Raw genomic sequence first — 25,473 nt, 5'->3', positions numbered from 1 at the left:
TTCCCATTCACATTCGGAATTTACAACCCAGTAGGGAATTGATTAAATTAGAAGAAAAATACAAAAAAAACAGAGAAAGAAATCAATGACATTTTACATTCAGCATGGGGGTGTTTTTTCCCATTTTGTTCCCAGCCTTATGCCTACAATGCCCTGACAAACACAGCCCCAGCAGAGCAGATGCACAAGGCATTTCCCAGCATTAAGGATTGGAGCAGAAATGAAATCCACAGAGCAGGTATTTTGGGAAGGCAATGCAATCCTCCCATGTTCATCAACACCTCTGCTGCTCCCCCCATCCTCCACTGCCTCACACCAACCATAGCCTGTTCCACTTGAAACGAGCCCCCATTTCCAAGGCTGAGGCTCCAGCAATGCTGAAATGCCCACAGAGAGGCAGGAATGATGTCCCCTGCCCTTGAGCAGCTCTGGGGGACTGCGGTGGCTTCATCCTCACACCAGAAGAGCACAAGGGGCAGAGCAACCCCAGCCCAACAACACCCAGCAGCAAGGACCACCTTATCCTGCTCTCAGGTTGTCCTTATGGAAACCCTTTTTTTAGAGAGATCCCTAATTTCACTGCTGCATCTCAAATACTGTTTACCATCTCATTTCACCTGGACAAGCACAACAATATTGTCAACAGCAGGGCTTTGAGCACACAAGGGATGCAGTGTTTGCCTTGCAGCACTGTTTATTTGTGGTTACCCCTCAAAGCAAAGGCTGCTTCTCACCCCAATGCTCTCCCTTCCAACCATCCCCTTGAAAACTACAAAAAAAAAAAAAAAAAACCACAAAAAAACCCCACCAAAACAAACAATCAAAACCTATCCCGGGTGCCAGAGAAGATCAAAGTAGGACCACGAAGGCTTTTTAAAAATTCCTTTAACACCCCAATCTCCTGCTTGCCACAAATTGCTCAGCACCCACAAACTGCTCGGAGACCTAAATCCTGTTCTACAAGAAAAGCAAAGTCCTGCAACACCAAAGGGAAACACACAGGTGAACCCACAGCAGAAAATAAGATTGAAAAAACACATCTAAAGAACTGACAAAGAAAGAGATGCTAGGAAAATCAGGAGAGCACAGAGTAGCAAAAGGAACTTGGAAAAGGGTTAGGAGCAGGTGGACACACAGTGACTGCTCACTGGACACGAGTTTTGTAAAATTAACCCCCAGTACACCAACTCCACAGAACCTTCATTTCTAGTGCTCTAATAAGCCCTACTGTGTTCCCAGGGCCAAATTTCCAACCTCCAGAAATTATGCTGGCACATGGCACAGTAACCACAGCTCAGCACAGGCTGGGAGAGCAGGACAACACCACACCACGGAGGCAGACAGGACAGAGGAAAAATAACTAAAAAAAAAGGACCTGCAGCAGTTGCTACATCATCCTCAGTCTCCGTCTTTCCTGCCTGCAAAGCAACATGGAGATGCCAGACACTGGAGCAGGGAGTGCTGGCTGCCATTTAAAACATCTGCTGCACTTCCCAGTGCATGCAGGGCTGGGGGAGCAAAGCCCAACAGGTGGATTATGATCTAAATGAAATATTCACATCATTTGCTTGCTCACAGCCCAGACCACAGCCTGCCTCCCCTGTGCCAGCACAGCTGAGGGTGTCTGTGCTCAGAGTTTTGGGTTTAAGTCAGCTCTGCCTCTATAAAACAGAGACACTTCCCTTCTCTTAAATGTTTTCTGACGTGGAAATGATTCCTAGCAAAGAAAGAAAGAGCAGGATACATTTCAGATGGGGACCCTGCTTTTACATCCTGTTTAACAAATCAAAGCACAGCACACAGCAGGCTTGCACAACTTCCAGCACAGGTCAGGCTGATCCATCTCCAAGGGCCACCCCACAACCAGGAAGCAGTGTAAAAGCCAATTAACCTTTAATGCAAAGTGTAAACACCTGTCTTAGCAGGGCTAAGAAAAATGGCATCACATTCACCCCTTCAAGGGGTCCAAAGCCACCTGCTCAAGGTGCTGCTTGAGAGGTGACCACCTCTGCAAGGCTGACCAGAGCCTGAAGGCTGCAGGCTGTAAGAGCAAGGCCAGTGCTTTCCATCATTGGAAGCTGGAATGATCCTTGTGCTTCCCATGCCCCAAGGCAGGACCTGGAGTCACCAGGATGGTCTTCAGCCACTGCAGCCTACCCTGTGTACAAGCACAAGGAGCCAGGAATCCATTTGGATCCTTCACACACAGACCCAAGACTTCAGTTCATTAAATATGCTACACATCAAAAAGCGTCCAAGACAACCTCATCTCAAACATCCTCCTACACAAAGTATACTCCAAGTACTCCAGTGCACTCCAGCTCAGACCCTTGCTACTCCTACACTGAGGACATCTGGAGCTGAAGAGCTCTAAGATCAAGTATCCAAGACTTCAAGCCTAATTTTGGTCCTCCTAACTAAACTTTACTTTTACCATTTTAAGAGCAGGCAAGAAGTTTCAATGCCTCTTTAAAGACAGATACCAAATGATCCCTGATTATTTGGGGAAGACAGAAGCTCCACCAGACAGCAGAGCACAAGCTTTTGGCAGTAACTGCATTCTCCATTTGTGGGTTAACCCAAGCATTGGACTTCCTTTCCAAAAGGACACCAGCAATACCACAGCTGAGGCTTTAGGACAGGAAAGCAAGACACCAGAATGGCCATTTTGTTGAGCTTTGCTGTATTCTGGGAGTTTTGTTTTTAAATTCATTGCAGCAGCTGGACCACCGCTGACCTGAAACTCTTTTGGAAAACAAAAATTATTCTCACAGCTGAGAAGCATCTGGATGTAAAGAAAAAAGTGTCACAGCTTCCAATTTACAGCACTGCAATGGTAGGGCACAAGCCCACAGAAGATGCACAGACTTCCAGATGGAGAGAGGGACAGGACTGATTACATACAATTATTAATATGTGTCCTTAAACCACTGGAAAAAAAGAACTGAATGTGCTTAGGAAGAAACAAAGCAGGGAAAAATAAAATGACTACCCAATCAAGTATTTGTGCAACACTGGCATGACACCTTAGGGAAATAAATATTTGCTTGACCTATTTCCAAAAGAGAAGTTTTTTGTAAGTCCCATGAAAACCTTTTTATTTACTGAGGCATGAGAGCAGAGCATTTGGAAGCATCCTGCACACCAAGCCATGTTCCAGGAGCAACTAACTCCCTTCTCATCCTTCCCAGAGGAGCAAACTGATGCCTTCACACCAGTGGGACAAAATCAGCCTGAAAACAACATCAAGGCACTTCTTCAGGAGAAGAAGAGTTAAACAACACTGACACAAAGAGCAAAGAACCACCTTGCCCCCATGAAAGTCCCTTTCCACTGATTTATCTGCCTGTTCCTCAGTGAATTTTTGAGTGCTCTCACATTAAACCTGCACCACCCAGGCTCTTCATTGAGGAGCCAGGCGCCAGAGCTCATTCCTCACCCTATTCCTGACATGGCTCTCAAGCATCTCTGTATTAAATTTAAAAAAAAAAAAAAAAAAAAAAAAAAAAAGCCATTCCCCTTCCCCCCAAGAGCCCAGCAGCAAAGCAGGCAGGGAAGCCCCATCACCCAGACTGAATTTTCTGAGCATTACTGGGTAGGAGTGTGGGTGGAGCTATAATGGAAACTTTTGCAACCTCAACACCATGTTATTTTATTTCATTTTTTTTTCCCCAAGCAAGTGCTAAAACACATGAGGGACCTGGCTGGAACAGCAAGGGCAAAGCTGGCCTGCAGTAGGAGGAACCTTACAGATGCCATGACTGCAACTGGACATGCAGTTTAGAAGGCTCATTGTCCAATTTTTCTATTTCTAATTAAAAAAAAAAATATAGTAATAAGAGGTGAAGAACACACAGATAAAAGGGAGTCCAGTTAAATGTTCCCTTCTTGTGCCTGTAGAACAAGGAGAGGGCACTCTCAGAGTCCCTCTGAATGGGGAGAGGAAAGAGAAACCACAAAGCCTTTGAAGGACATGAGAGTGTCCCCCATGTGGAGATGAGCCACGGCTGCCATGGCTGTGACTGCTCTGGTGACAAGCCAGCTCTGGGCTCTGCTCTTGTGCCATGTGTCATCACCAGCTCCTGAGCTCCACCACAACCAGGCCTTCCCAACCACTTCGGCGAGCTCACTACATTTGCATTTTAAGCATTGTTATTCAGAACATTTGTCAAGAGAAAAAAAGAAAAAAAAGAAAGAGAAAAAGCAAACAAACAAAGGAGGGGAGAAGCACAAGACTTTTTCCTTTATAATTAGAAGCATCATCCCGCTCTATGAAGCAGAAGAGTCATCACAGCTGCCAGAGGGAGAGAGGCTGCTGACCTGCACCACAAAGACCATCAGGCACCAGCAAGCAGGATCTCCAAAATAGTGTCCATAGCAGGACTAGACTCATTCCACCTGGAGCAGGTGTTTCAGTTATTAACATAATCCTCCTGATCTCTTATGTAGTTAATGCAAAGACATAAACAACTCAGCATGGTTGTGTGTCTGCATGGGGCAAATCACCCTTAGGATGAGCAGGGCGGGGGGAACCTGGACCTGGCTCTGGGCTCCTGCTCTCCCAACAAAATCCTTCTATTGCAGGGTGATCCCAGCCCCCTGCAAGAATGACAGAGACAATAATTTACATTAGCTGTGAGCAAACCAAGGACCTCTCCACGGGGTGAACCTCCCTCATGCTTTTTTACATGCAAATCAGGTGGAAACACAGGAAGGAATAACAATAGCAGGCGATTGGAAGCAAAAGACCCATTGCCTCAAAGTGTGCAGCAACAAGCCAGCCCATGGGGGTTAACTTGCACAAGCTGGGGGGGGCTGAGCAGGATGGGAGGAGATGTCTGCTCCCCGCTTCTGCCTTTTGTTTGCACAGGTTTCTACAGACTCTCAGTTGTTTGTCTCCATTCCCAACAGTTTTCACGGAGAGCTGATGCCCTCTCTGCCATCAGCCCAGTCCCTGGAGGGGATGAATGTGAGCGGGTCTTGCAGGGCTCATCACAGCCCAGGTACTGTCCCACATTGAGGAATAGCAAGAGATGCACGTGTGTGACAGCCTGGCACAAAGCAGAGGGGTCCTGGTGCCCAGAAACCTGGAGAAGGTCCCATGGGACCAAGGCACAGCCGTGCCCTGCAGACAACACTGCCTCCAGACCTGTCCCATCACACAGACAGGGAAAGGCTGGACAAGGGATGGACACAGGCCCGTGTCCCAGGGCTGGAATGCAAACCCAAGGTGCAGATAATTCCAGGAGCTACGAGATGAGCTGTTTTTACATAGTAACACCATAGTAACCAAAGCAGAGGGAGAAGCTCGCATACACCAGGGGACAGAGCTTTTGGAGAGGAGGAGCAGGAGGGAGGTCTAAATAGAAGGAAAACCCTGCAGAGCAAGGAGACACACTTGTATAAAGGAGAACTGGAGCCACACTGCTGTTTAAATCTCCCCACACTGACAACCCAGATGGTTCTTGGTACCAGCCTGGCTCACCTGCTGCAGGCTACCCTGCTCCAGGCGGCAGCACCAACTGCATCCACCCCTGTGCCTCCCCGATGAAAGCCAGCAGTCCCCATGGGGCTGGTTTCACTTGGCTTTACAACAAGGAATTTATTGATAGGGGTGTGCTCCCACGAGTGACTTCAGGGCTTCAAGTTACTACAGCTTTTCTACAGTAGCAAGAATTGTGGAGGCTGAGCCCTGTCACAAAAACCTATGCTAAATCCCAACTCATCTATAATATAATTAACACCAGCTACAGATTAGGTTGTATCTGAAACAAATCAGATCCAACAGCCTCCTCTTTCCCACCCCCAAAGGTGGGTCAGGACTCCAGAACTGTGTGGGCATCCATGTGTTGCGAGTTACTGGGATGCACTAAGAGGAAACAATAAACAGACTGGAACAGTCTGCTCCCTCTTCTCAGCTACGCTGTAAAATACATCAAGGTCACAGACCCAACCTAGTTAATAGAAGTTATCATTAAATTGCTGTTTTCTTTTACGGTAAATAAAATGCATCTGAGCATCTGGGTGTTTTTCCCTTCATCTCCTAAAGAGAGATTAGTTTAGAATAAACTGTTCCAGATAATGAAGTAAACTTCTGGCTTCCTATCCATGGAGAAGTGTTCCTCAGGACACCATGATCCTTGTTCAGGGACTGCAGCCAGAGTAGGTGGTCAGGGAGAAGAGCAGGGAAACCCTCCCTGTTCAACTGGAGCCACCCTACAGCACTGTGCAGAGAGAAAGCCCATGGCTGGGCAGAGTTCATGCCTTTAGTCGGCAGAAATGGGAAAAATCAGATCAAGGAAGGCTTGTATATGAGCTTTTCTAGGTACACCACATGGCCTTACAAGACACATCACCTCCCACTCTCCCAAAAGTTTCCCATCAGGTAATCAGAATAGCAGAGAACTCCTTTGAAAAACTGTATTGTCTGAGCAGCAGGATGAGGCCACTTCTCACACAGGCCAGCTTGCCAAGCCAATGTGACACCCGAGCTGCACAAAGTCAGTCTCCACCTTGGACCTGCATCCATCCAAAGGGACATCTCTGCTCTCCAAATCCACCTCTTGCAGCGGAGAGGCGTCGTTCTGCTGGCACCTGGCCACACGCCCGGCTGCCACCGCAGGAGCCCTGGCTAGGAGCTGGCATAGCCCGGGCAGGACTTTACCCCGGCAGCCCGAGAGGGTGAGGTTAAACCACGGTCCCCCGCCAGGCAAGAAAAGCACCGAACGGGAAATGTGGGGTTTAGTCCCGGCTCCGCCACAGATTTCCTGCGCGGCCTCGGGCTCGGCACTTAGCGGCCGCTCGGTTCTCCTACCTGTGAGAACACGGAGATGCCGTCTGCTCACATCCCGGTTTGTCCCAAGCACCGGCACTTTAAACCTGGCACTGCTCAACACCAAGAGCTCCAAATCCCCACTGTGACCGGCCCTCCAAGCCCCTAGCTGCGACACGAGTGGGGTCTGCTGCCCACAGAGCGAGCAGCCACTGACAGCTAGAAAAAAGCACTTCTCTTCCTCTAAAAACCCAGGCTTAAAAGAAAAACAACCCAGACCACGCCGGGAGAGGAGGGGTTCCGAGCCGCCCCACGCAGCTGAGTGGGTCCCGGGCCGCCCCACGCAGCCGGGTGCTCACGCAAAGCTCCCAGAGCGGCGGGACCCGATTTTTATGTGGATTTATTTAAATTTTAATTCTGGCGAGCCCACGGCAGCGCGGCCCCGCCGCTCCGCGGCCAGCGGCAGGGCAGGGCTGGGCGCACCGGGGCGGCGGCGGGGCGGGGGGCTCCACGCGTGTCCCGATCCTCGGGTGGGCGCCCCGCACGGGCACGGGGGCGTGCGAGCGCCTCGGCCCCGCTGCCCCGCACCTGCCGGGGCTGTGCGGTACCGGCGGCAGCGGGTGCGGGCGGGAGAGCAGCGCGGGGCGTGGGACCCTCCCCGGCGCGCCGGGCGCTGGGCACTCACCCGCGGCAGGTCGCGGCGGCTCGGCGGGGCTCGGTGCGGGGCGGTGCGGGGCGGTGCGGTCCGGCGGAGGCCCCGGCCCCGAGCGCGGGGCGGGCGGCGCGGCGGGGCGGGCGGGCGCCGCCGAGCGCGGGCATCGGCGGGGGGAGCGCGGGGCGGGCGGGCGCGACACACACCGGCATCAGCCGCGCTCCGCCGCCGGGCGGGCGGCGTGACGTCACCGCAGCCGGCCGCAGCGCGCGTGCGCGCGGGGACACCCGCCGGGGTCGGGGCAGTCCCGGGAGCGGCACCGGCACCGGGACCGGGGATCGGGACTGGGACTGGGACTGGGCATCGGGACCGGGACCGGGCATCGGGACCGGGACAGGGCACCGGGACAGGGCACCGGGATCGGGACTGGGACTGAGACCGGGACAGGGCACCGGGACCGGGACTGGGACAGGGACTGGGACCGGGACAGGGCACCGGGATCGGGACCGGGACCGGGATCGGGACAGGGCACCGGGACCGGGATCGAGACTGGGACCGGGACCGGGCACCGGGACTGGGATCGGGAATGGGACCGGGACAGGGATCGGGACTGGGACCGGGATCGGGACAGGGCACCGGGACTGGGATCGGGATCGGGATCGGGAAAGGACACCGGGACCGGGATCGAGACTGGGACCGGGCACCGGGATCGGGATCGGGACTGGGACCGGGACAGGGCACCGGGACTGGGATCGGGACTGGGACCGGGATCGGGACAGGGCACCTGGACTGGGATCGGGATCGGGATCGGGATAAGGACAGGGCACCGGGACTGGGCACTGGGACTGGGATCTGGATCGGGATAGGGACCGGGCACCGAGACTGAGATCTGGACCGGGACCGGGCACTGGGGAGTGCGGCGGGCGGCTGCACCGGGGCTTTGCCCCCGAGTGCTCGCAGCAGCCCCCGAGCGCCCGTGGGGTGCGCGTACCGGGGAGCGGCACCGAACACGGGGAGGGTGGTGGGCGTGCGGCCAGAGCCGGGGCCGGGCACGGAGCGATGCACACCGGTGCACCCCGCTGTCCCCCGCTCCCCGCAGGGAGCTCAACCGGCCCGCCGGCGCCGGGCTCCGGTGGAACCGGAGGAGGGCGACGAGTACAGTCCGGTCGGTCCGCGATCTCCATCAGCGTTGTCAAGCCGCGGGCGGCTCGGGGCACAGCCCTGCACGGTGCCCAAGGCGTGGAGCCGGCACGGATGGTTGTGGCTGGAAGTCCCCAGCCTCTCCCCTCTCCCAGCCGCTGTCCCCCGGGCAGGTGGGACTGTCCCCCCGGGAGGGAGGGAGGCTGCTGCGGGCAGGCTCCAGCCACGGGGTGAGCTGCGCTTGGGGGCTGGACCCCAGAGCCCCCGGCACTCCCCGGAGTGGAGAAGTGCTTGGGGTGCCCAAACCACTACACCCCAAGGCTTTGGCAGCGTTATTCCCAGCCTGCTGTGAACAGGTCAGGAACCGAACCGAGCACAAACTATTTCGTCTAAACAAAGTGTGTCTTGGAAAGATCTTGTCTTGAAATCAGACACCAGCTTTGGACAAAAGATAAAAGATTTTCCAGCTGCCTGAATGTGCACATTATCTTACTCTTCCTGGATTTGGAGCTGATGGTCAGTTGCATTGATGTAAATGTATTGCTTATCTAAAGCTATTTGCTTTAGAGTGCATATCCTGGCTGGATTGTTAGGAGCTGGGATGCAAAAGCTGAGGGCTCGCAATTCAGAGACTTCATTTTTCAGGACCATGTTTTGCTCAGGGCTCTCAGCTGTCTCGGTTTGAGGGTATTGCTGGATTTCTCTGCAAGCCCTGGCTCTTGGAGTCACACAACTGCATGGGAATTGCAGCTTTCTGGGTTGTTTTTTTTTTTTTTATTAAGTAAGCTTGAACCCTTTGTGTTTACAGAAGAAATGTGAACTTCCAACAGGTCAGAAACTAGGAGCCAAATCAGCAGAGCATGTTTTTAAACCAGAGTGGATGGTTTCAACCAGTCCTACTGCTGTAATTCAGCTTTTTCAATGCTTGTGACTGGGGACTGAGGATGGCATTTCCTCCTCTTCAGACAAAATGGCTTTCCCACCCACTCCATCACATGCCAGGCCAGTCTGACTTGATTTTTCTGGGAATGGGAAAGAAAAAACAAAACCAACACTGTTTTCCTGTTATATTCCTGTCTCCAGGGCTAGTATGCAGAACAGCTGGATTTTCAGGAGTTGTCCCTGTGCCTGAGGGAGTAGGACACCTGAGCCTTGCTCCCCACGGCTTTCACAGGATGAGAATTTGTACCCATCCAGCTGTGCTGACTTGGTGTTTCTGCCTCTCCTCTCATCCTGTTTTGCTGAATCACTCCTTTCACAAGCCTCTGGAGCTCTTTGTTGGTCCAGGAAAGGAAATGGGAGCCCCAGCCCAGTCAGCTGAGGGTCGGGAAGCTCTGCCAACCTTCCTGATGCTCCCCCTCCTCTTAAAATGCTGATTCTCCGTGCTGGGAGAAAGGGCCACGATAATGAGAAAGCCCTTTCACATCCCAGTGTCTGGCAGTGATTCCCTGGAGGGTCACAGCAGAGGAATGTCAGTCAGGGATGAAAACCCTGCCAGCAGCAAGCAGCTGCTCCTGGGAGCTGCCTGGCACAAGGACCTTGGACGTGATGGGTTGATTGACTGCTGTCACCCAGCCCCACGCTCTGGCCATCCCTCACCACACATGTGGTGCCTGCAGCATCTGCTCAGTGCACAGCATTCAGGAAAAGGCATCCTTACAGCTGTGCCTCAGCCTGCCTGGCTGCTGCCTGGATTTTGCAAGCATCTCCAGAAACCCCCATGTGAAGGGGACACTGGTGAAGGTAAAGACAGCAGACCCAGGGAGAAAGGAGCCAGGCTAGTAGTCATCAGAGGACTGTGCCACAGAACAGTGAGGTTCTGGAGCATCCTTCCAGGTGGGAAAGGGAACAGGAGAACACAGCTTCCTCACTCTGGGGCGAAAAGAGGATTCAGATGCTGCAGGGGTTTGCAGTGTGGGCTTCCAGCCAGCAAATAGTACTGGTGTCCCCAGCTACTGGCTGAGCCCCACAGCTGGAGGGATTTCTCCTGTTCCAGCCCCAGCTTTGCTTGTCTAAAAAGCAAAGTAAGACCCTTTTTTTTTTAGTCAGCTTGGTTCCCCTCCTGTCCTCTGCAGCATCTCTGGGAGCTGAGCTGTGTCAGGTGTCAGCCAGCATGATGCCAGGTGGGTTGGCCAGTGAGTCGGCCTCACTGCTGGATTATCTGACCTCCCTGTGACATTTCAGGCCTCTGAAGAGGCATGGAGCAAGGCAGGATGCAAGGAGATGCATCCCAGGCAGCTCAAATATTAAATCAAACAGCTGAGAAAATCCCAGAGAAATAATGTATTGGTCAAAGGAGGAGGCAAACCCCTCATGAACTCCCACCTTGGAGGCAGTTGGAGAATTTGCTGTAGCCTGGCTGGGCTGCAGCAGCTGTCAAAATGTGAAGAGGGGGAAGAAGAAGCCCATCTTTTTGACACAGTTTGTCCACTCTCCAACCCTGTGACTGAAGACATAAATTGCTTTTTGGGAGAGAGGAAAATTTAGGAGGCTTCTGGGCAGTTTGTGGGTGCTCCCAACTGATAAGTGGATGGATGGATGGATGGATGGATGGATGGATGGATGGATGGATGGATGGATGGATGGAGTTTTCCTAGAGGAGCTCAGGATCTCAGGATGTAGGGCTTTCAGCACAACAGTCAGTGGAGGTATGGGGAACTCACAAGGCAGAGGTGCTCCTTTAGGGATGAAGGCTGCCATCCAGAAAGGATGGGGAGTGCTGGGATGCAGGACAAAAGCTGCTAAGTTGGATGTGCCTGTGAGCTACATGGAATGCAAGGAGCTGAAAATACTGCGTCTCAGTTGACTAATAAAGAAATCTGTTATGCAAAGGCTCATTGCAAACATCTGTGGGTTGTGGAGTTCCCAAAAGAGGGAAGAAACCTCTCCCTGATGGAGCAGCTCCTGGGGGAGGATGTACAAGATTCACAGAGTAATTGGGGGGTGCAGGATTGCAAGCACAAGTAGGGATGGATATGCAAGACTCACCTTCCAAAAAAGAGAAAAGGGGAGTAAAGGAAGTATGAAAAGCAGCTGGCAGGAACCAATGATGATTTTATAGCTTTGCAAAAAAATTACCATGTCAATTAAAAGTGTTCTAGGCTTTTTGGAGGAGAAAGAAAGAAAGGAGAGGGAAGTAAAAGCCAGGATTGCAGGGAAGGATGCAAAGAGGAACAGCCATCACTCAGAACAGCCATGGCACACCTGGGGATCTGCTGCAGGGGCATGGGGGCACAAGCAAAGGTTGGTGTGTCAGGAACCAGGAATACAGATTGGTGGGGAAAACCAGCTGGGCAAGAAGCCTTGGAGGTAAGCGAAGAGGTCTGTACTTCTGCAGGGTGCCCAAGTGCCAGGAGCTCATCCTTGTATGCAGAGGGTGGGGGCTTGGAGCCACAGCAAGGCTGAGCTGCCCGCTTGCTCCTGCTGGCATTTTGTTCCTTCTCCGTGTTCATTTGCATATGCACTCAGCTGGCTGAGGAAGAAATGGTGTCCTGTGCTCAGATGTCCTTTGCTGAATGTCCTCTGCAGCATTTTTTATCAGTTACCAGGTATTTGCAGTCTCCCCAGTTACCAGACATCTGCAGTGAGATCTGTCCTTGCTTTCGTGTTCCAGCCCTGGGGTTTGTGTTACACCCTCAGGGCTTCCAGAATATAAACCCCTGTCCTGGGTGAGACCCACTCCAGTGGCATTAGCAAGCACTAGTCTAAGGACATCACCTGAAGTGTCACCCGCCTGCCCTGCAGTGCCAGCCCACCCTCCCCAGGGACTGCAGCCATGCCAGGCCATCCACAATAGCTGCTTTCAGTCCAATTTCACCGAGGGGCAGAACTCTCAGGAGACTAAGCGGCTGGAAAATAAGCTTCATTCCTCAGCAGATTTGTCACAGCCTTCAGGAAAGTTCCCATGTTGGGACTTGTGCTCAGGCCATGCTTGGCACTGGACAGGCAGAAGGGGAACTGTGTCTCCAACTTGTGCCTCTGGTTGCCATCAGCAAGGATGAGGAAAGTGAGGCACTGGGTGCTAAGAGGGCTTACTTAGGAATGAGCTGTGGCATTTCTGCCGATCAACCCATCATCTGGGACCAACAAGCTTTGGATCCTTCTTCTCAGGGTCTAAAGATGTCCTAAGCAGCTACCCTCAATCTTTGGTGCTTCCCTGCCCTCACAGCACAATGTCATCTCCATGAGTGATGTGTTGGACAACCTCCATCCCTAAAGTGCCACCACTCAATCCCCATCACTCCAAAACCCAGCAGAGAGGCTGCAGCACAGAAGTCAGGGAAATACAGGACAAAGCCCACGCCAGACACATCTCTGCCCTGTAGTTACAGTATGGTGGGCGTCAATGCGCTTTTTGGGGGCCACAAAAAAGCCCCACCACCTCAGTTTCCCACCTGAGCCCACCCATCTACTCCCACATCACTTCCCCACTGCCCTCAGGCTCCCTGAGATCTGGAGAGCATCAATTTTTCTTAAAGTGTCTGCTTTGACGTGCTTTCCTTTCAGCGTGCCCTCTTTTCCCATCCCCATGGAGACAACGCAGGGCAGAGGAGCCCCTGGGGTTTGGCCACCCTTGATGTGGCTTCAGCGTGTCCTTGCGGGGCGGCGGGCTGGGGCAGGAAGGGTGTCCGTGGGCACGGGGCACTGTGCCGGGGCTGCTGGAGCAAAGGGGCCGCGGGACGGGCCGCGGGATGGCCCCGGGCCGGTGCCAGCCCCGGCAGCGCCGGCCCGCCGGGCCCTCGGGCTGCGCGGCCCGCGGCTGCTGGGCCCGCCCCGGCGGCCGGCGGACGGGAGCCGAGCGGCAGCGCTGTGCCCTGCCCTGCACAGGGCAGCCCGGGCTCTCCCTGCCCGGAGCCGAGGAGCCGCTGAGGCCCAGCACCTGCCCAGGTAATGGGGGAGGAAGGCACTGCTGGCTTGCAGTGTGCGATGGATGGGAGTGCGCTGTGGGTGTGGGTGTGGGTGTGGGTGTGGATGTTGGTGTGGGTGTGGATGTGGGTGTGGATGTGGATCTTGGTGTGGATGTGGATGTGGATGTCGGTGTGGGTGTGGATGTGGATATGGATGTGGATGTGGATGTTGGTGTGGGTGTGGATGTGGACGTCGGTGTGTATGTGTCTGTGGATATGGATGTGGATGTGGCTGTGGCTGTGGCTGTGGCTGTGGCTGTGGATGTCAGTGTGTATGTGTCTGTGGATATGGATGTGGATGTGGCTGTGGCTGTGGCTGTGGATGTGGATGTCAGTGTGTATGTGTCTGTGGATATGGATGTGGATGTGTCTGTGGATGTGGATATCGATGTGGCTGTGGATGTGGATGTGGGTGTTTATGTGTCTGTGGATGTGTCTGTGGATGTGGGCAGGGTGTGCCACTGGCAGGGTGTCCCAGGAGCAAAGCACACGGGTGTCAGCAAAGCACCAGGTTTATTTGGGCAGCTCTTTGGGTCCGGAGGTTGATGTGAGCTGTCGACAGGGGAGGACTGTCCCCTTCATACTCCACAAGAGCTGCATGGTGGATCCTGGCAGGTTTGGGGGCTGAGCGCTGGAGATGCCCCATTCCTCTAGAGAGATTATTTATTAAATATTACTTGAAGTCCATTTCCTTTGCTATGTCTGCCTATTAATGTCTCTCCAGACTATAACCTACCCTTCACCTCCCTGACAGGCCTGCTCCGTCCATGGTGGGGCCAAGGCCTGCAGGGAAAAGTCTCTTTCTCTCCATTCCCTGCCCTCCTCAAGCCTTCCCAGGTGAGGCCCATAGGGAATTAAATTCATTGAGCTGAAAACTGTACCATGCAGTCTGCAGCTTGGGGAGGGGGCAGCTACCCATTGAGGCAAGGGTGGACAGTGGTTCTGCAGAGGGGACCTGGCCCTGGCACTTGTTTTGCTGTGTGGCTGCAGTGTTGTGTTGAGCTCTTGCACCCTGCTCATGAAGATGGTGCTCAGTGCATCATATCTGGGGATCATTTCCAAGCCCCCACCCTAAATCCTTTGGGATTTCTCTGCCCAAGACTTTCCCTATGCACTTCCCAGGTCTGTGTCAGTGTATGTCTCAACTGGAAGCTTGTAAGTGCTGCCCAGGGAGCATCAGGGTCAGTCTGATCATTCCTCCTCTCCAAAACTGCCCCCATATGCAGAGAGGAGCTGTCTCTCGTTTGCTGCTAGGCCCTCTGGCAAGGCAGGAAAGCAGCTGGAGGGCTGCCTGCCCCAGCAGCAATGCCTGGAAAAGCTGGGCTCAGCAGGTTGGTGAGAGGCCCCATGATCCGAGCCCTGCCCACAGCAGAGCTGATGGAGCCACCGAAGCTTCGGGAGCTGGCTAGCATTTCCCTGCTATCACCCTCCAGAGAGGATCTGGGATTTGGGCTTACTCCTGGCTGCCAGGCAGAGGTGAGGGACGGGACATTGAGTGGGAACCACATCTGCCCACTCAGACTGCCTTCCAGGAGGGATGTCTGGGAATGGGACAGGGCTGAGCTTATGCAAAACGGATCAGAGAGGCTGGATACCTGCTGGAGCAGAGGGCTTGTCGAGTGGCACATGCTTGTCATCATCCCTTTGGGTAAGGAACCAACTCCCCCCAGCTGCCCTTTGGGTTGAGTGTGCACTGGGTGCTGTGCTGCGACTCTCTGGGAACACCACACCATCACCTGCCCGTGCTGTCCAGCACAGGAGTTCTGGCTTGTAGAGGAGCCACATCTGGCCAATTCTGCAATGCCTAAGTGGGATGCCTTTCCCTCTGAGTGGGAAATGTTAGGTTTGGACTTTTTTCGGAGTGAGTGTGTGGTGTATGGAGCAGCTCAGACTTCCTACCTCTCTGACATGAGTTGTTTGGGAATTTCTAAGGACAGTGCAGGACAGGATGTCTCCTGCCAGCCCAATTCTTGTTTGAATGGGATGTTGACAGCTTGACTGTGTGGTGCTGCTATGAGGTTGTATTTGCCCTCTCAAGGAGGAAATGTGATGGTGTATCCCAATGGCAAGGGCATCTCTCCTCCAAGCTGGATGCAATAACTCATGCTCTGGCTTCTGTCCTGTTTTCTGTTTCTGGAGGCACTAGCTGATCTTCATCAAAGCCCTCAGGTATTTGCCTCAGTTTCTCTAGAGGCTTACCTGTCCCCATGATGGGACTGTGTTGCAGCCATGATATAACTCTCCTACAGTTAACTCACATTGCCTTTAGTTGCTGGAGTTCTCTTCCCCTACATGGGTCTATTTATGTCTCTCACTTGCAGTCTCAAACCATGAACTATGTGGGGCAGCTGGCTGAGAGTGTCTTTGCCACAGTGAAGGAGCTGTACCAGGATCTGAACCCCGCCACCCTGTCAGGCTGCATCGATGTGGTCGTGGTGAGGCAGCCCGACAACTCCTTCAAGTGCTCCCCATTTCATGTGCGCTTTGGGAAGCTGGGGGTGCTGCGCTCCAAGGAGAAGGTGGTAAGTGATGCCTGCCCTGGGGCCACGCTTCCTTTCCAGTGTCTCTAGACCCGGGATCTTCTATAACCCACAGGTTATGGAAAGACTTTGAGGGGAATGGGAGACCACTGAAAGGGGTGCTTCCCAAGTTTTTGAGGGGAAGCTCCCAAATGGAGCCCAGGGAGGAATTCCATTTCCAGGGAGGAATGTGCTCTCCAGGAAAATTGGGAGAGGTCCCTTGCCTCAAAGGCTGCGTGGCTGTCAGCCCTGTGAGCAACTTCAACCCATCCTCTCCATCTGGAAGTGCCCCTGTGCTCCAGTGGATGAAGGGGTTCAGATGGAAAGGCTGCTTCTGTCCCTTGCTAGGTTGACATTGAAATCAATGGAAAGCCTGTGGATCTGCACATGAAGCTGGGAAACAATGGAGAAGCCTTCTTTGTCGAGGAGTTAGAGGAGCATGAGGTTGGTTATGAGGAGGTGCTGAATGTCTGTGTCATGGTTGACTCCCTGGAAGTGCCGTGTTGAGTTAGAATGACCAGGTTTGGAATGCTGCTCTTCCCCAGAGTGACTTCATTGTCCCATCTGATGTTTTCTGTGTCTGGAAAGGTTCCTGCTCAAAGGACCTTGCAACCCACGTGGCTGCACTCTGAGGGACTATTAGACCAAATATCTGCATCCCAGACTGGCCTCCACCAATGGGCATGGCTGCTGGCCAGACAGGTGGATATCTTGGAGTTTGGCCTCTCAGAGGATCTTGTGACAGAGATGAGAATGAGACAGATGCTGTGGCAGGCTGCCCACTCCAGTGGGAAGTGGGATGAGATAGTTGTGGCTTACAGAAATCCTGGCAGCTCTTCTCTCAGGCATACTTGTGGTCACTGCTGGTTTGGGCTGGGTTTGGAAGTAGGAAAGGGCACTGGAGCCAAATCCCATCTGCAACCTTGGTAATTCTGGTATTGTGGTGCCATCTTCTGCCTGTCTCTCCTTGCCCATGTTAAGGATGTCTTTAGCTTGTGGCTGGATCATCCTAACATTCCTTTATTCACATGTTGTAGCTACAAATCCTTTCCTTTTAGGCCAGGCCACAAAATCACTGAGCTGAGGGTTCTGTGGTGTTGGTTGTGCAGTTCTGTAATATACTCTACAGAGAGCAAGGAGTGCTAGGCTGAAAAGGAGTCTGCTGGAGGGAGCTGATGGGCTCTGTCCCATCCCTGTTCCACGGCAGCATCCCTTTTTTCCTCTGCACATCCCCCATCTGCAAGAAGCGGTGCCCAAAGGATGCTGTTGAACCCTCCTGTGGGCAGGAGGCCTCGAGCATTGGAGTGATCCTGCACAAGAGGAGGCAACACAAGAGAAGGCCCAAGAAGAAAGAGGTGTTGGACTCAGATTCTGACAGCTGTGATGAGACCGAAAATGAGCTGCCAGCCCCAAGGTGAGCTGCTAGGTCTGGGCAGAGTGATGTAGTAGGTCAAGCCTGTGGGTTCATTTGGTGATGCCCAGAAGTACTGAAATAGGAGGAAAGCATTTGCAAGCTGGGGCCCATGGAGTAGAAAGCCAGGGGGAATGGTGAAACTGGGTATTACCAGTTTTGTGGAGAGGAGACTGCTGCTTGAGAGTAGCACAAGTTCCCTCTCTTTCCTCCTTTGCAGTGGTGCAGCACATTTATCCCTTGTTGATCTTGTTGAAGTAACTGGGTTGTTGCAGCCCCAAGAGATATACCCATGCTCCGATGGGGTGGTGCTCAAAGTGGACAGGTAATGGGCAGAGCCAAGGTGTTCTGCTCAGCTCTGGTGGAAGTAGGGCACACACACCATGGTAGGGAAAGAGATGTAGAAAAGTGACTTGAAGGTGTCAGGAGAAGAGAGCTTTTCTAGCTTGACATGATGTGGCTGCAGGAAAGCTCAGAAATCACAGAGAACACTTGTGGACATGGTCACAGGTGTGAGAAGCCTGTGTGCACAGGGCTGTCTGCTGATGAGCCACTCTGGGCAGCTGCTGGCACTTTGCTTCCTTGGGCCTCAGCTTCCATAGGTCTTGGTCCTTTAGGAGTGACAGTCTTATAGGGTAGAAGTGACTTTATGAGAAACCAGCATTACAGGGTTCTTGGCCCTAAATGTCCTTGCACTGATAGGACAGCATGGGGCTGCAGCGTACGTGAGGCCTCACATCACCTTCTCTTCCTGCAGCTTCATGTTGGGCCATCAGTATTCTTCCAAAAGTGATTCTGAACTGGAGATCAAACCACGGGAAAGTTTTTCTCTAGCAGCTGAATCCCACATGAAGTGGATGTGGGGAAGGCTTCCTCAGGTAAGTCCCTCCTCTTGCTCTTCTGCTGGGAATGAGTGTCCAAAAGACCTGCAGAAAGCAGAGGAGGCTGTGGCCAGACAGCCTTAGGGAAGTTGTCCTTTTCTGTGTGATGCTTTGGGCAACTTCCCACCCTCAAACCTGTTCTTCTGCTTTCCTTGAGATGAATAAATTGGTGCAAGTTGAATCAACCAATTCCACAAAGATCACTGCTGCTGCAGCAACCACCATCTCTGCAACACTGGTCCCAGTGGATGAGGCAACCCCTCTTGTTGCCACCTCTGAACATCTGGGAGGGGATTCAAGCCCAGCAGAATCTCAGGGCCATTCCTCAGCTGTGTCTGCAACTGAGCCAACACTTGCACCCCAGGCTGGGAACAGCATCTCCAGGCTGAGGAACATCCTCCATGCTGTCAGGACAAAGAGATTTTTGGGGGCCTACTCAGTCCCACAAGAGAAACAGAAGAGAGATGTGAATGTTGTGCCAGAGGTTCAGCCAGATGTGGAGGCCTTTGAGGGAGCCACTGCTCCAAGGCAGGTGGGCTCAGAAAGCCCCACGTCCCAGCTGGAGAGGCAGAGAAGACAAGGTAAGAAGGTGACTGGTGCTGCTTGAAGTGGTGTTTAAGCCTGCAGATATGTCTGACTCAGATGAGCACCTGGGTTGTCCCTTCAATGTAACTCCTGGCTTGACTTCTGTCTTCATCCTGACTTTGCTAAGTCAGGGAAAATAGCAGAGAAGCATTTAATGTGCCCTCCTTCACAGTGTATTTAGGGATCATGTTTGTGCAGGTGTCTTGAGGCACTTCTGTTGCTGTTGACTTACTGCAGCTTTTCCAGTAGGAAAATGTCTGCCCTGTTTATATGGTTCATGGATATAAGGAAAATGCTTTTGGCTTTCTCAGTAGATGCTGGGGTGATTGTAAAGGAGATTCAGCTAAGCTCTCTCTCTTCTGTCTCTGCATTGAGGATCCATCAAAAGAAGTCCTCACTTGGATCCCAGTACCATTAACCTGGAAGACTTCTCTGAGCTGGACAAGAAGCCAGTGGCTCTCTATTTGGCCAGGAGGTATGAGTTGCCCCAGGTGGCCAAGCTCAGACATTTTTGAGCAATTCCCCTGGCACAAAGGATGGAGGTATGTTTAAAGCTATTCTCTGGTGTCACCACCATTTCTTCCCTTGCTGACAGTGACACAGAGCAGAGTTTGAGGCCTGTGACAGACCCCAACAACCCTGTGTGTATCCAGCTGCCATCCACCTTGCCTGCCAACAGCCCCATGGACTCTGACTCGATGCCCACAGTTGCCCTGTCACTGTGTGGGGGCCTCAGGGGCAACAGGCCAATCTCTCATGGTAGGCAGGAGGAGAGGGGCAGTCTGCAGCCCTGAAATGCTTTCTATCCTCCAATGGCATGACACAGCCTTTGTCCCACCAGAGAAGTTCATGGAACACATGGTTTCCTACCAGCAGTTTGCTGAGAATCCAAGGCTCATCAGTGACCCAAACCTGGTGATAATGGTCAACAAGAAGTGAGTGGCCTGCTCTTCCTGCTGCTTCATCCCACAATGGTCAGCATGTCCCCTTTGTCCCTGTGGAAACTTTCCTGTAGGAATGTGACTCCATCCCAGAGCATGATTGTACCAAAGTAGTTGTGGGACCTGGCCATGCTGCAGGATGGTCATGTACTCATCCCTCTTTTTGCAGGTATTACAACTGGGCAGTGGCTGGTCCCATAGTCCTGGCCCTGCAGGCTTTCCAGAGGAACATTCCTGAGGTCAGTGGTATCATCATTTACTGGCTGTAATTCTCAGCAGGGTCTGGGCTGAGGACTGACCTGTTCTGCCATGTTCACAGAACATCATTGACCAATTGGTAAAGGAGAAGATGCCCAAGAAAGAGAGGAGGTATTGGTTGTCCTGGAGGAGGAGAGAATTCCCAACAGAGGGGGTATGTTTGCAGCAGTGGGTGTAGCAACCATGTCCCCAGGGGACAGGCATCATTCTGCTGGCTGGCAGGGGTGGCAGCAGGGTCCTAGGGATGGCCTGAGGTTGACTATGAGGACCTCCAGGACCTGACAAGGTGACTTCTTAAGGTTGCTATTTGTCCCCTTTGGTCTGTTAATGCCTGAGCAGCAGAGCAGCACCTGGTAATGCAGTAATGTGGACCTTGTAGTGGTGAGACCTCCTGCTATGTGCCCATCATGCTAGGTCCCTGGGCGCCACATGTGCTTGCTGGTCTCTCTGTCCCACCACAGCACCAGGCTGTGCTTCCCCTTCCACCAGAGTGTCCCTGTGAAGGCAGGGACTGCAGCCATACCTCTTTTGGCATTTCTGTTTCAACTGGAAGAAAAGCAAAGCAGCCCCTGCTCTTGCTCTTAAGCTCTGTGCAAGCCCTGCTCAGCAATAATAGAAACATCTCTGTTATCAACACTGTGTTGAGCCCACAGCTCAACACAGTGTTGATAATATTGTGAAAATTCAGAACACAGCTACATGTCAGTCACTGAAGAAAATTAACCAGAACCAGCACACCGCTCCCTGCCTGCAGCAGCAGCCAAGGCCAAGGAAAGCCAGCGTGGGGACACTGTGGTGTGACACTGCTCAGCAGAGGCGAGTGCCTTCCTCCCAGGCCATCTTCTGGAGTCTGGATACTCCTGTTCTCCTATGTGACTAATTATTCTTAGGTTTGCCTAATAAAAAAGGGTAGAAAGTTTATTTAGGACTCTGGCTGACCCCTTCCCTTTTTTGTGTAGGTGGGAGGAAATGGAGTCACCCAGTGACAATGAGCCCCAGCACCCTGGGGACATATCCACAGTGGAAACTGCCACTCACAATCCCCTGCCAACCTTCAAGAAATCCCTGAGGCTCTCCTCTAAGCAAATTGTATGTATTTATTCCTCCATCTTCACTGTCCATGTGTGTAGGGGTGAGACAACCCTTAAACAGGGATTTCTCTACTCCTGACCTCATGTTTTCATAGGACATCCAAATATTTTGCCCTTATTGACCGCCCTGTAGAGTCTTGAGATCTCTGGCCTGGCTGGGTGGCAGTTTGGCCTCTGGCAAGCCTTGGAGGGGTGTGAATTGGTGCTGGTGTAACACTTTTGATGCCACTCTGCCCCAGGGAAGGTTAAATCTGCAGGATGGCCCCAACGAGGTGGCATTCAGCGTGACGACTCAGTACCAGGGTACGTGCCGCTGTGAGGCCACCATCTACCTGTGGAACTGGAACGAAAAAGTGGTGATCTCAGACATCGATGGCACCATCACCAAGTAAAAGGCTTTCTCCCACCCCAAAATCCTTGTTTTCCCCTGTTAGGGGAAAGTCTCCTTTAAAGGCTTGCATAGGAAGGGAGAAGGGAGCACAAACCTGACTGGGGTGGGGGTGGATACTCGCCACGTTGGATGACACTAACCTGGCCTCTTTTCCTTTGAGATCGGATACTCTTGGACATATCTTGCCACAGCTGGGTAAAGATTGGACTCACCGTGGGATTGTTAAACTCTTCCACAAAATCCACCTGTAGGTATTGGATCAGCTGAGTTCAAGGGGAAGTGGGAAGCTGATTGAGTCAGAGTCAGGGCTTCTTACTCACTGATGCAGGCCCAGATAGCTGCACTACCTGCTCTCAGTGGTGGCTGATGCTGGCTGCACTGCCTATGTGATGTTGAGGGGTGAAAGCAGAGGGTCCCGTGGGAGCAGATGCTGGCATTACCTTCCCTGGAAGGAGTGTGTGTCAGTGGAGGCTTTGCTGGGAAGATATAGCTGAGCAGCAGAGGAGACAAGACCACCTAAAGTCATACCTGGGAGAGGTGGCACGAGGGTCTCCAACACTGTGGTGCTGGTATCTCTGGGCACCCAGCGATCGCTTCCTACAACCCAGGGGACTCACCTGCGAGGGGTGACACCAGCAGTGAGTCCCTGCGGAGCCTCTAGCTTGGTGCTTGACTCCCGTAGCCACTGAGAGGCACTGTGGGCCTGTGGATGGCTCGTTCTGGCCCTGGAGGAATGTGGGAGAGATGCACTCCCGAGGCTTGCAGGGACTCGACTGGCATCTCTGCTGCCTCTGGCCACCCGGTACCACCTCTGCCGAGCTGTCCCCCGCCCGGGTGTCTGCAAGGGCTGGGTACAGCCCTCCCCGATTGACAGGAAGTGCTGTGGGATGAAAGTGCTGTGTGAGGGTGCTGAGCAGCAATGGGGGCCGTGCTGCTGGGCTGGGTGGGTGTGCGGCTGTTGGGACGAGCATGGAGGGTGGTGCAGGGGCTTCCAGTGTGAGGCAGGTGGGGATTGGGTTTAGTCTGGGTTTCCAGATAAGGGATTCATGTTCTTTGTGGAGCCACCTTACTTACTGGTCTTAGGCCAGGTACTTGGCTACCTCTTCCTCCTCAGAGCAGGAGAATGCCTTGCCCAGGCCACAACTCAACAGAGGCTCCCTGTATTCTCTCTAGGAATGGCTATAAGTTCCTCTACTGCTCAGCCAGGGCTATTGGCATGGCCCACATCACCAAAGGCTACCTCAAATGGGTCAATGAGCAAGGCTGTGGCCTCCCCATGGGCCCCATGCTGCTGTCCCCCAGTAGCCTCTGGTCTGCCTTCCACAGGTACTGTCTTTTCCTGCACTTCATATATCCCTGAGGACAGCACCCCCTTCCCCAGCTTGACCCTGAGGGATGCCCCAGCCCTAAAATACTCTACCCTTCTTGGTGCACAATGACTTTAATGGGAGGCAGCAGGGGAGCTGCCTGACCTTGCTGGAGCTTCACAGTGAAGCTTCTGATGCACAAAACCTTTTACCCTTCAAATCACTTCCCTGAGCGCCAGACAGGTTTGGTGCCCACAGTCCTGGCCAGCTGATGCCACTGTGACCGTGTCTCTTGTGCTGCAGGGAAGTGATTGAGAAGAAGCCAGAGGTGTTCAAGGTCACCTGCCTGACAGACATCCAAAAATTGTTTACTACAAAGTGTCCCTTCTACGCGGGCTTTGGGAACAGGCCCAATGTGAGTGGTCTTCGAGTGTGCAGGGAGGGCTCAGGCTGGGTGGTGGTGCCTTCCTGCAGCTCTCATGCCATGCTGGCCTTCCTTGGGCAGGATGTCTACACTTACAAGCAAGTGGGGCTGCCAGAGAGCCACATATTCACTGTAAACCCCAAGGGAGAGCTGATCCAGGAGCTCTCAAAGAACCAAAAGTCAACGTAAGCAAAGTGTTCTTTCCTCTGCATCTTTGGGACGACCTGGCTTTGATGCAGAGAAGCATCAAACAAACATTCAATGACCCCAATGTAACTTCTTTCTTACCCCGACAGGTATGAGCAGCTGTCGGAGCTGGTGGAGGTCTTCTTCCCTCCTGTGGGACAGAGGGGGAGCACTGCTCTGGTGTCCCCACAGTACAGCCACTTTGCCTACAGGAGACCTCCATTGCCTGATGCTGACTTGGATGGCTTGCCCTAACCCCATCCTTGTGGAGAGCTGACCCAGAGCTGTCCTGCATGTTCTTTGCCAGGACTAAATGCTCCAGGTGCACCTTGTCCTCCCTGTTTGCTGCTTGAGTATTTTGCACTTGTAATAGAGGCCATGACACCCCTTAGCAGGAAGCCAAAGGGAGTAAGAGGGAGCTCTGACTCTACAAAAACTCCAGTTGCTAAACACAAATTCCTGAAAGTTGGGTCTCTTCTGGTGTTTGTAGTTTCTCTAAAGTCTGGCTCTTTTTAAAAGGTTCTGGTTGTTCACTGTTGTATTTATTGATGAACCTCTGACATAGCTATTACTACCTCTGGTATGACCAGTGTTCCAGACAGTCCAGCTACCTGCAGTTTGGTAGCTGAAACTGCCCACCAGCTTGTAAAGGTCGATGGAAGATGCTGGGGTTTTGAGTGTTGTTGTGGTGTGTTTTGTTTTAGAGTTCAGGATTGCCCCCATTCTCTTCCCTAATCTCCTTCCCTCCCCAGTTGTCAATCTTCCCAAGCTCTTCCCTAACCTTCTCCCCTCCAAATTGTCAATCCTCCCTTTCCCTGCCCCTTTCCCTAAAACATTCCCTGTCACTCCTTCTAGTCCCCTCCCCTTCTTCCAGAGTGTTCCCTGTCCATTTAGTTACACTCTACACCCTAATTGTTACTTTGTGTTATTCCACTCCCCTATTTCCCCTGATAAGTTTATGATATGTTAGTCCTGCCTTAGACTCTTCCCCAGTTCTACCCTCATTGGTTATTGTTCCTACACCCGGCTTCTGAGTTTCTGTATAAAACCTTCTGTTTGCCCTTCCAAGCTGGTCTTGAGGCTCCATTTTCTCCACCCAATAAACCCGTTCTGGAACACGCTAAGCCCCGTGTTGTCGTTATCTGTCCCTGTGCTGGACCAGCCCATAACTGGGAATTGCAGAGCTCGCAGGGGGACAGTCACGCCCCTGCCACAGCCACCCTGCACGACAGCATGTTTTTAACAAAAACCAATAGTAAATAGTGCCTTAAGCCAGGCTGCCTCTTGTCTGCTCTAGCCATGTGCATAGAAGTGGGAGCCAGGATCCAAGTCCTTTCTTACATGTTATTAGGTTTTTTCTGCTCAAGCATCCTACCAAGTGGGTCTTGGGGTCATGGGATCAGCTTCTAGAAAATGGCTCTTTTTCCTTTTTTTTTTTTTTTTTTAATTACTACATTTAGCTAAAGTAGCAAAATTAATTAAAACAGAAAACAAATGCAGGCTTATTCTCTACATACATGGGGCTGAATGGACAGGAGACCTTGCAAAAGCCAGAGATCCGTGTGCTGAGGCTCACTCCAGGCTGTCTCCTGCCCCTCAGGGTGCCCAGGAGCAGGGGGTGCCTGCAGCCCAGCACAGCGTCAGTAGCACCAGGGACACACAGGGAAGAGCCCTGGATGAGGCTCTGCAATTCCACACAGGCTCAGCCCTGCTCCCCCATGGGATCCCCGCTGGGATTTGCCTCTACGTTTGCCATGCACATCCAAAGCAACTGCAAGGAGAGTGTGACCTGTCAATGGGACCTTTCTGTGCACAAATTGCCCCAGCGTGGCCATGCCAGCAGCCCCAGGGACCTCCAGCCCCAGGCACCCACAACCCTGCAAATGTTTCCTGTGCCCAAAGCAAATGTAAATAGAGCTGGGGTGTGAAAAATAAAGATTGTTTAGTTACAGAAGAGCAACAAAAACAAACTACATAATATATTTTCAATGTAAGGATCTTTATAACA

The 25,473-nt window shown here is 52.7% G+C and overlaps 2 protein-coding genes across 2 annotated transcripts in view; one reads left to right on the top strand and one right to left on the bottom strand.

The window, feature by feature from the left end:
* Positions 1 to 7,544, bottom strand: part of ZHX3 (zinc fingers and homeoboxes 3) — a 46,048-nt gene extending 38,504 nt beyond the window's left edge. Inside the window, exon 1 of the mRNA XM_077787028.1 lies at positions 7,458 to 7,544. The gene's annotated coding sequence lies outside the window, so the exon portion shown is untranslated. The remainder of the gene's footprint in view (positions 1 to 7,457) is intronic.
* Positions 7,545 to 15,774: 8,230 nt separating this feature from the next.
* On the top strand, positions 15,775 to 23,720 carry LPIN3 (lipin 3). The gene is made up of 19 exons (XM_077787067.1): positions 15,775 to 15,993; positions 16,339 to 16,434; positions 17,193 to 17,404; positions 17,622 to 17,726; positions 18,159 to 18,279; positions 18,440 to 18,863; positions 19,243 to 19,342; positions 19,463 to 19,626; positions 19,709 to 19,802; positions 19,978 to 20,047; positions 20,128 to 20,240; positions 20,832 to 20,886; positions 21,033 to 21,155; positions 21,397 to 21,545; positions 21,709 to 21,795; positions 22,722 to 22,874; positions 23,159 to 23,270; positions 23,361 to 23,464; positions 23,576 to 23,720. The coding sequence occupies exons 1-19, from the start codon at positions 15,802 to 15,804 to the stop codon at positions 23,718 to 23,720; spliced, it is 2,619 nt and encodes an 872-aa protein (XP_077643193.1). The 5' UTR covers positions 15,775 to 15,801.
* Positions 23,721 to 25,473: the final 1,753 nt, after the last annotated feature.

The sequence above is a fragment of the Lonchura striata genome, chromosome 17 (genome assembly GCF_046129695.1).
Source record: "Lonchura striata isolate bLonStr1 chromosome 17, bLonStr1.mat, whole genome shotgun sequence".
Taxonomy (NCBI): domain Eukaryota; kingdom Metazoa; phylum Chordata; class Aves; order Passeriformes; family Estrildidae; genus Lonchura; species Lonchura striata.
This window is presented reverse-complemented; position numbering and strand designations above follow the sequence as displayed.